Source organism: Cottoperca gobio, chromosome 15 (assembly GCF_900634415.1).
Source record: "Cottoperca gobio chromosome 15, fCotGob3.1, whole genome shotgun sequence".
Taxonomy (NCBI): Eukaryota; Metazoa; Chordata; class Actinopteri; order Perciformes; family Bovichtidae; genus Cottoperca; species Cottoperca gobio.
This window is the reverse complement of record NC_041369.1, coordinates 24,116,212-24,126,996: the sequence shown is the minus strand read 5'-3', so window position 1 is coordinate 24,126,996 and position 10,785 is coordinate 24,116,212. Positions and strand designations below refer to the sequence as shown.

The 10,785-nt window shown below is 40.7% G+C and overlaps 1 protein-coding gene across 1 annotated transcript; it reads right to left on the bottom strand.

Annotated features, from left to right (window-relative positions):
• Positions 1–396: 396 nt before the first annotated feature.
• On the bottom strand, positions 397–4,771 carry LOC115020339 (high-affinity choline transporter 1-like). Its single transcript, XM_029450301.1, has 5 exons — positions 4,559–4,771; positions 4,276–4,419; positions 3,940–4,093; positions 1,665–1,882; positions 397–1,112 (listed from the first exon to the last, which is right to left on the bottom strand). The coding sequence occupies exons 1-5, from the start codon at positions 4,769–4,771 to the stop codon at positions 552–554; spliced, it is 1,290 nt and encodes a 429-aa protein (XP_029306161.1). The 3' UTR covers positions 397–551.
• Between the last annotated feature and the right edge of the window lie 6,014 nt (positions 4,772–10,785).

Sequence of the window (10,785 nt, the reverse complement as noted above, 5' to 3'; positions counted from 1 at the left end):
ATAAGACTTAAGCCACGTCTGCAAACTGCAGTTGACTCTTTTGTGATAAGATGAGCCTGCCAGGCAGACCTCACTTTCAGGTTAACTGCTGTTTGATTTGCTTCTTCATCATCAAATATGAATATCTGCTATTGCAATAACATTAAATAATCACTTCTTGTATTCACACACTCACAAGTTATAAGTCCTATAAGGAACAATGGTAGAAATGTTGTTGTACTTTTCAGACAGGAAAGAATTTCACATCACACATCTGGTGAAGATGTTCAGTTTAATAACTGAAATATTTCACATGTCTGTCGTGTTTACGTCTACAACACAGTTATAATATATTATTATATTACTGAAGTACTTTTTATAATATCATAACACGGTAACAACATATCTATGCCCACCACACTTTCAATATCCCATTCAAAGCAGTTATATTTCATTCATTATACCTTGCTGACAATGTGTCCCAGTGGACACCTGCGGTACTGCAACAGAAACCCTCAGCATAGTAACTATATTACTATAAGGAAACACATTGTACTGTACACACAGGAACATTAACAGTCTGTGCTAAACATTGGCTCTGATGCTTCGGTCTGAGAGTTGTTTCTATTCAACTTCTCCTTCTCATTGTGTTCTGCGGTGCCACATGTTGCTGTCAGTGGTTCTGGTGAGAGCTGCTGTTTCACTTTGAACACATCCCACCTCTCAGGAAGCAGGCCTTTGTTGAAGAGCACAGAAGCCAGGTAGGAGAACAACAAGATGGCAGCAATGGCAGACAACATGGAGATGGTCTTAACCGGAGAGTACTGGACATAAACACCGTCCTCAAGAGTGCATCCTGGGAAGTGAATGACCGGTGCTAACCCAAGTGATGGGTCTCCACTGAGCAGTCTTAACACTAATCCAATCAGAAAGCCCATAACAGCCCCGTAACCGTTGGAGATGTCGAAGAAGAGGACGCAGACGAGTTGAGGGAAGATAATGATGTAGGTCACTTCAGCACAAATGAACCAGAACATTAAGATGCTGGTTTTCATGTTCGTCAGCGATGTACCAACCAAGCCCACTACCAACACAGAAGCACGGATCACCCACTGGATCTCTCTGTCTGATGACTGAAGAAGAAAGTAGAGAGGAAGAAGAAGAAGAAGAAGAAGAAGAAGAAGAAGAAGAAGAAGAAGAAGAAGAACAGTTAAACAGCTAAATATTGTTCCTGCTTTAAAATAACTCTCTCACTTTCTCCTCATCTTCACACTTCATCCTAGTTTGTTTATCTATCATGTCACTTTTGTTTTACAAGCAGTGGTGTTGTTTTTACCTTGTGATTCTGTGTGTGTGTGTTTGTGTGTGTGTGTGTGTGTGTATGTGTGTGTGTATGTCATGACATCCACTGTAGCATGAACTACCACAGTAATACTTCGCCGGGTGTTTATATGTCTGTCGACAGATGTTTTCATCTCAATAGCATCGCAACCGTGAAAGATACAGGTGTGTAGTACAGTATTATGATACATTGTTAATCGTAGGAGGTTTTACTACAAGCCCTTTGGTTTTTCTTAATCCTGCACAATCTATGAGTTTGTTGGTATTTGCTTTTGCTGTTATCACTTCCTTTATGCTAATGAAAACTAAACTTCAAAACTGAAAGAACAAGTGCATTTTATCACCTGAGGCCTCAGGATATTCTTGTATATGTTGGCGGTGAAGACAGAAGCTGCAGAAAGCAAAGCAGAGTCAGTTGACGACATGACGGCAGCGGCCACACATGCAGTACCGATGATGGAGATGAATGGCGGAGTGAGGTGCTGCAGGGTGATGGGCAGAACTAGAACTGATTCCCCACGTTCATATGGAGATGGAGAGCCATAGGAAGTCATGTTCCAGTCTGAGACACAAAAGAAGGAAAGACTGAAATTGTCACATTATCTGTTTGAGTGATTCTGAAAGGAGAGTATTGTGTATACTAAGGAGTGAACTAAAGGCCCTGTCACACATATCCGTATGACAGAAACTTATGCCGGCGCATACGAAATATTGGCAATAGGTTGATATTAATTAAGGGTATGTTGTGATCGTTTGAAGGACGCAGACGTTACGCCAAACACGCCAGACATACATAGTTCCATATGGCAGAAACATGCCGGTGTATATGAAAATTAGCTCAAAATGTGTCAGAGTCCAGATACGTCCAACTTTTCCACAGCGGTGTTGTAGCTGACGCATACATAACAAATTATTATACGTATGTCAAACATTGATATCGTATCACTTATTTAAAATGTGCGTCTGGCCAACGGAGCTGAAAAAGTGCCATCTGGTTCACGTCATGCTGATGCTGGAGAAAGGCTAAAATGCTGAACGCTAACTGTACTGTAGAAACACGTTTAATAAATTAATCCGTCATCAGGCATAATGTTAACATAGGGTAGGAATAGGGTATCCACTCGGTATCAATAAATTGGCTGTAGGATTCACCGTCAGCCGACATAGTCTTTATCTAACGTTCCTCTAACGTAGTCACGTAGGTATTCACGTAAATATTCACGTACTATATTTACGTAGGTAAATAGGTAATAGGTAAACTACGTATTCCGTATTCACAAATGTCTAACGTCACGTAACGTCTGCATATCGTATGAAGCATACGTCGGTCATGTCCGATAATTTTGAACATGCTCAAAACATCAGCGTTCAACAATGCACCCCAGCGTAACACAGTGAGCTCTTAATGAATACTACTTGTACCTTACCTTATATCCACGTAAACCAGCGCGTTGCCGTTATTTTGTATACGCCATATTTTTGTATATCTTATGCATTCGTTGGGCATTCGTCTGATACATTTTGTATTTGGAAGTGATGCGCTAGACATGCATATCTGTATATGTTCACTTTTCCTATCCGATCCGATGAAAAGTTGGACGTATTTGGACTCTGACAAATTTTCGTATGCGCCAGCATAAGTTTCTGTCATACGGATATGTGTGACAGGGCCTTAGGCACTCTGTGATGCACAGCATGGAGCAGAGTGGGCCCAGGAAAATCATAAACAGACACAATTATCAAATCATCAAAAGTAAAGTTATGTGATGTAAAATGTGAAATTGTGGGACATTTAACATGTTGTCCATTGCCCCACATCCCATTGCACATCCCTAATCTGAATATTGAATATTGGTATTTACTTTTTAGCAAAACTAGCAAAACTATGGGCGTGCATCGAGGTTTGGTAATGTCGGGCACGTCTACCACTTGAGCATGTTGAGCAGTTCCATGTAGTTTAATTTGTCCAGTACTTTGGTTTATGAAATAAAACGGATGACTTTCACATCTTCCCCGCCGTTCTTTGGGTTTAGTGGTAATGTTAGCATGCTAAGGTTTTGGCCTATAAAAAAGTATTGTCCTAAGGAGGGATATCTTGGTTCAAAAATGTTTATTTGACAGTCATAAGCATGCAAGGGTGGGGACTAACATTCCTTGTTCTTGCTGTTACTATGTGGTGTGCCACAGAGATCCATTCTGGTTCTTTTCTTTTAACCTTTAATATACTGTTTTGTCCATACTGTGCTATTACATGTATCATTATGCAGATGACACCATTGTATATTGTGTTGATGATTCTGTCTATTTAGCCATTTAGACGCTACAACCCTTTTTTACCTGATGTAAATACAACTAAATGTATTGTTTTCAACATCCAGAGATATAGATGTGATCAATTTGCATATCTGTGCTGTTACAAGGTTTAAATATATCTCCATTCACGTACAGGAGTTATTTACAAGTTAGCACCTTCCTTGATCTATGCCTGACACCTTTTGAGCAAGTAAATGTTTGGGCGTTTCATAGTTCCTGGTACTAAACTTTTATAATTAATTAAACACAGGTATAAAGAGACATTTGTTTTCCCAGTTTACCCTTGTATCTAGAACATGTTAATACCTGTGGAGGCAGCAACTGCCCCAAGCAGAATTGATGGTATTCCAAATACAGGTAAGATCATTGCAGAAACAAAACAAGTTCTCTTGGCTGTGGATGTAGAAGATGCCGACAAAGTCCTCTGATGGACGCACTGATATCCCATACTTCCCAGGGCCTTAAAAGTAAAACAGTTGATTTGTTGCTTTATTTACAGCCTGTTCCTACAATCTGTCTGATTGTTTAGTTAAAATAAAAAAATGTTTCACTATTTAAATGTGTATTTATCATCATTCTGAAGATATTTATCAAGACTAAAATGAATTGTATTTGACATCAGCTGTATTGTTGCTTCCTTACAAAGAATAAAAAATCATCAATCATTATCCAGGTCTTTTTTACTCCCGGTGTACCAATCCAGGGAGCATGTAAGGTGTTGTTCATCAGTGTCTGGCTAATATCCAAGGAGTAAGGGTTCATCAAAGCAAAGGGAACACAGAGCCACTGCAGAGACAAATACAAATGGAATTAATGAGCACACACTTTTAAAGACGTCCTTTGGAGTATTTGATGCCTTGTGTAAGATTATTTTCTTCAAACGAAAAGCCGGACACCATACAAACTAAAAGTAAAGGAAACTCACCAAGCTGAAGAATATGAGCACAAGCTGTATAACATCTGTGTAGGCCACAGAGTACAGACCTCCCAGCAGTGTGTAGGTGATGGCGACGGCAGCAGAGATGGGCAACCAGAACACGTCAACACAAAGTGAAGCCAGGGACAGTCCAGCTGTTAACACTTTTCCATACTTGGCATGGAAAGGGTCCAGCATCGTCATACACTTTCTGTCTCTCATTGGCTTTACAAACACCGTGCCAGCTTCATTTAAAAGAAGACAGGGCAAGTCACAATTAGAAAAACAATAAAACAACAATTAAAAGGTGATCACATATCACAAGTTCTATTAGATTCATTAATCTTTAAAAAAAAGTTATCAGTTTAATAACAATAAGTATTGTTAGTTATAACTAATAAATAAAGTCATCAAATGATCATTAAATGTGCAGGTTAGTAATTATATTTAAATTAAGAAATAACCTGCATAATTACCAGTACCTATTTCCATTTATCAAATCATAGAATGTTTTTAACATTGACTGCTGAAATCTGGAACAAAGTTTTAAAGATTCATTTTCTTTTTAGAATAGTGGCCATATTAGATTACTTCACGGAGCAAAAGTGGCTGATTTTCTTTTGCCGTCTGAAGGGAGACACACACCATGTCAACATGTCAGTTCGAGCTTCATTAATGTCAAGTTATGAAGTCTATGAAACCAGCGCTGAACCCAAACTTCTCCATTACTTTCCAGAGGAAGTTGTGCTCAACGCGGTCAAAGGCCTTTTCCTGGTCTAGAGAAATCAGACCAGTATCAAAGCCCAATGAGCTGGAGACCTCCAAAACATCTCGAATTAGGTAGACATTGTCTACCATGGACCTGCCGGGCACACAGTAGGTCTGGTCCCGGTGGATGACCTGCTCCACAGCCTCCCCCAGCCTGGTGGCCAAAGCATTGGACAGAAGCTTGTAATCCACACACAGCAAAGACACAGGGCGCCAGTTTCCGAAGTCCTGCAGGTTTCCTTTCTTGGGCAGGAGCGTTATCACGGCCCTGCGGCAGGACATCGGCATGGAACCAGAGGCCAGACTCTCGTTAAAATCATCTAAAAGATCTGTTGCTAAAATGTCCCAATATGCTTTAAAAAACTCAACAGTGAGGCCGTCGATACCAGGAGCCCGCCGTCCTTGCATTTTCTGCAGAGCAGCCTGTAGCTCCTGTGTACTCAACGGCCCCTCCAGCTGTGAGTTGGTTTCCTCGGCTACCTGAGGTAGTCCCCCTAAAAAACCCTCTAAAAGCGTTTCCTCCCCCTCATACTCACTCGAGTATAGGGAGGAATAAAAACTCACAGCCCGTGTTCTGATCTGGCTTGGTTCCGTTATTTCTTGCCCTGTGACTGAGAGCAGTGAGTGGATTACCCTCTTCTGTCCGTTCTTCTTCTCCAGGCCGAAGAAGAAGCTAGATGGAGCATTCATTTCGGTGGCTTTTTGGAACCGGGACCAGACCAGTGCGCCTTGGACTTTAACGTCTAGCAGGTCGGCTCATGCCATTTTTTTTACTTTGAGGATTTCAATATATCCTCGATCTCCTGTGGACTCACTGATTTGTTCTAGTTCCACTATATCACCCTCCAGGTCTTTCATAGATCTGGTGATGTCATGTGTGACATTGAGGGTGTGCTGCTGACAAAGCATTTTAATTTCAGTCTTACCATGGTCCCACCACTGCCTAAGACTGTTTAAATCACCCTTACTCTGTCTAAAAACACACCAGAAATAAATAAAAGCTTCTCTAAATTTTTTATCAAATGTTAAAACTGAGTTAAAGTGCCAGTATGCGCTTCTTGGCAACACATTTCTAAAAAAAACATTACATAAAAGCAAAGAGTGATCTGTAAAACCAACAGGTATAATATTACACATTTTAAAAATGTTAAAATTATGTTTAAAACAATAAATGCGATCTAACCTGGCAGAGGAAATCCTATTTTCTCTGCAGTGGGACCATGTGTATTGTTTAGCCTCTGCGTTCATCCTCCGCCATACATCCACCAGACCATGAGAGCGGACCAGCTGCCTCAGAACATGCTGGGACGCTGGATGCGGCTCTGCGTGGTTCTGATATAAAAAAAGCATTTTCTGTACAGTTAAAATCCCCCCCATGAATAAAAAATCCTCCGAGGCACAGCTATTTAAAACATCATTAATTTTTTGTAAAAACAACTTCCTCTCTGCACCAATTGTTGGGGCATACACATTTATAAAAACAGCATTAAAAAGGTCAAACCGGGCTTTTACTAAAAGCAACCTCCCCTCGATAAAATGCTCGACCTCCAGTGAGACTGGAGTAAAAGATTTGGAGAAGAGGAAGCCCACTCCTCCACTAAGAGATGTGTTGTGGCTTAAAATGACTTCCCCCTTCCGACTCCCTCCTCCAGTCTATCTCGTTAAAGCCGTCGCTGTGCGTCTCCTGTAAGAAAAGGACATCAACGTGTTTTAATTTTGCAGTTTCATATATTTGTGTCCTTTTTGTAAAAATTCTGGCTCCGTTCACATTTAAAACACCCATTTTAAAAGTATCCATGGCTGAGATTTTAAAATAAGAAATAAAAACAAATTAATTAATTAACATCATCACTGTTTATTTGTTTTTTTACTCTAAGCACAAGTTTTTTTAATCTATAAACCTCCTGCTCAATGAGGCCAGACTCTTTTTGGCTCATATGGAATCTGGTTGAGCTAATAAAAATGAGTAAATCCGGAAAGTAATCCTCCACTTTTACTCTGTGTTGGTTTTTTGTGTGTTGGAGAAAAACTTTCAACATTTCAACTGGGTACATTTTTGTTTTCTGGCTGTTGCTCAGAGTAAAACCAGGGATGTCGCTGCTGTCTGACACACACTCCTCTTCACTAAAACTGTCTTCTGCCTGTCCCTGCTTCCTGCCTGTCTGTCCTTCCTCCCCGACTTTACTGTTCTTGGCATCACTGGATGCATTCTTACTTTTCTTTTTCCGTTTTGTGGCAGGTTTTTGTTTTATTACCTCTTCCTCCATCTCAGCCTCTTCTACCTGCTCACTCCACGGAACCTGTATTTTTTCTGTCCCCTCCCCTTCTACATCACCCACTTCCTTTACCTCTTCTACTCTTACCTCACTCACCTCCTCTGCACCACCCACCTCCTTTACTACATCACTCACCTCCTTACTAACTAAATCAAACTGTCACCAATAAATTAAGTTAAATCAAACCCATTATTAAATAAAGAAAGAAAAAGAAAGTATCAAAATAGCACCCGCTCAGCGTCTCACTCACACAACCAAACTCCCAGCATGCACCGAGAGAGAGAGAGAGAGAGAGAAGAAGGGAGAGAGAGAGGGGGGGAGAGAGAGTGAGAGAGGGGGGAGAGAGAGAGAGAGAGAGAGAGGGGGGGAGAGAGAGAGAGAGAACGAGACAGAGAGAGAGTGAGAGAGAGAGAGAGACAGAGAGACAGAGAGGGACAGAGAGAGAGACAGAGAGAGACAGAGAGAGAGAGTGAGAGAGAGAGACAGAGAGAGAGAGTGAGAGAGAGAGAGACATAGAGAGACAGAGAGAGAGAACATTGAAACACAGACAGCTGTTGGGACAGAGCTCCACTTACTCACTGATTGAAGGGGTCATGGAGGAAGAAAAACAAACAGCTGATTTGTGCTCTCCAGCCTGGGGGTGTAAGCTTCTGTGGCTTCAGCCTCAAATGTTTGCTAAAGTCCCCCGAAGCTTCAACTTTGTGTCCCCTCAGTCTCTCTGACAAATCAATGGGAAAGCCTGAACATTGTCACGTATTCACATTACTTTGTGAATATGTACATGCTTGCAACAACCACAGACAAAACACAACATTTATGTTTTTCCTCAGATATCCGGTTGTAGTAACATTCTTCATGGTTATGTTTCGGCCCTCACAGCACTTGGTTGAGGTCAACAGTCAACAGAGGACAGGACGCGTTTATTAACCTGAACAACAATCTTTACCTAACTGTCCAAAGTGTGTCCAATGTGACCACTTTTTAAATAAGTTAATGTGATCTTTGTACTTTGCTTATTGCATGTGTTGATAACTGTTGTTGCCCCTGACGCTCCCTGTAGTTAGTTCACTGTAAGTCACTCTGGATAGGAGCGTCTGATAAATGACAGATGTATGTAATCGTTGATCTTTGACAGTTAGAACAGAATGCATTGAGGAACACGCCCTCTTGCACAAGTGCACAGTTTACAACATCCCATAAAATATTCTTTGATTGCTTTGCTGTTTTTCTAAATTACTTTGGTGTAATAAAACCTTTGCTCCACTGATTTGCAGTGTGAGAGACTGAGGGGACACAAAGTTGAAAGTATTTTAAAAACCTAAAATATTTGGGGATTTTGAATGTGAGCTTTCTTTTATTGAGAGAGGGAGGGGGAGGATGTTTTCTAAAGACCCACGACTTTGTGACTACGTACATTCTTGCAACAACCAAAGACAAAACGCGTCTGCTCATTACTCACAACATATTTTAATGTTTTTCCTCAGATATCCGCTTGTAGCAACATTCTTCATGGTTATGTTTCAGCCCTCGCAGCACTTGGTTGCAGTCAGAGAGAGATCGTGGTCGTGGTTACATGTTGGAATAAGTCAACAGTGACTTGAAGCACAAGACTGTTGAAGTAATGCTTATAGTGGTCGTAGCACTGGCACAACTTTACCTTATTAGACTTCATCCAAAAATAGTCAAACTCCAGAGAAACAGAAGTCATTATAAAACTCAGTTGTACTCTTCATGACCTGTAAACGGACTGATTTAAAATGCATTCCCCTGACGTCCTGAAATTTCACTATATTCCGGATCAAAATCTTTCTGCTTACTTGTGTTTACATGCTCAGGATTGTTGTAAAGACGTAAACCACTAAGATTTGCCAACACCACACGTTGCATATAACTGAATGACACTGGAACATTCTGCAGAGCAGAATCTTTAACATGACAGCAGACAGACTGTCACGTCAGAGCAGAGCGGGCACCTCCAGCAAAACGACAGAAATATGTCAAATATATATATATGAAATGTTCCAAGCCCAGAGGTGTGGTGGGATGATGATTGATATCCTTTGTTGCTTTGTCTCTTGCTCCTCAGTACTTTTCCATTCAGTGAAAGCACATCGGGCTACTCTCACTAAGTAGGACGTCAGATTGAGTCTGCAGTGCGTTCCAACTGCACAGTATGTGCATTCTGCAGGCCGTGCATTCAGATGTAGTTTCCAGTGTTTTAGTATGAGATTATCTTACTTCTTCATGTTTTTATAACATAAGTACAACAGTGTAACTCAGTTATATTGACGAGATGCTCTTGCATGAATCACTCTTACTGATTGTGCGGAACATAGATCGTCAACTGGCAGACGCTGAAGCTTTCCATCCGGCCCGCAGAACATTAAGAGAGATATACAGCTGTAGAATACAGTACACAATATAAATATACATTAGAATACTCTAAAATATAGAATACAATACATATTCAAAAACTACTGCAACAAAAATATGAACAGGTTAACATACTTTAGTTGTTTTCTGATGGTTTTGATGAATCCTTCTAAATCCTGTTCAACTCATCAGTTTGGATGAGGATGTTCATTTAAAAGAATGAGGCACCACCCCCCCTCTATGAGGCTAAACTCTGCTTCCAGCTACATTATAGGACAGGTCATTTGTTTGATCAGTGTTAAGTCTGTTTGACTAATAAAGTGTTGTGTGAGTAGATGTGTAGAAAGTCTTTCAGGCTTTCTTCCCCCGATGGTCAAACCCCTAACGGTAATGCAGCATAACTACAATATTTGTTTAATAACTATACAAATCTTGGGATACGTTGGCACCAGTCAAAGAGAAGGTTAGGGGGAAACATGAGCATCGAAAGATGAACAAGGGCTGAGGTGAGACAGATGGTAGAATTCAGCCAATTCATGTCTCTTTCTTTGCATTTCTTCTCTCCCATATATCAGAAAGAGAGATCAAGTGGATGATCCTTGGCTGTGTGTTGGTAGCAGGCTTGGTTAGCACATTCACTAATGTCTGAAACAGCATCGTAATGTTATGGTGTCTTAGTTCACTGATAACCTAAAGCTGGTCTGTGTTTTCTTCTTCAACATCTCCAACTGTTAGCCGTTGATATGGCTACAGGTTGGTCAAAAGGCAACAATGTCGACATTTGAGACAATTTCTGAGCCTTCTGTATGATGAGCACAG

What these genes read in the sequence shown, in the direction of transcription:
- LOC115020339 (XM_029450301.1), bottom strand. Translation starts at nt 4,771, where the DNA reads ATGAGAGACAGAAAGTGTATGACGATGCTGGACCCTTTCCATGCCAAG. An exon ending in TGCTCATATTCTTCAGCTTG is followed by an intron (nt 4,420 to 4,558) that starts GTGAGTTTCCTT and finishes TTGTCTCTGCAG; the next exon opens with TGGCTCTGTGTTCCCTTTGC. An exon ending in AGAATATCCTGAGGCCTCAG is followed by an intron (nt 1,113 to 1,664) that starts GTGATAAAATGC and finishes TTTCTTCTTCAG; the next exon opens with TCATCAGACAGAGAGATCCA.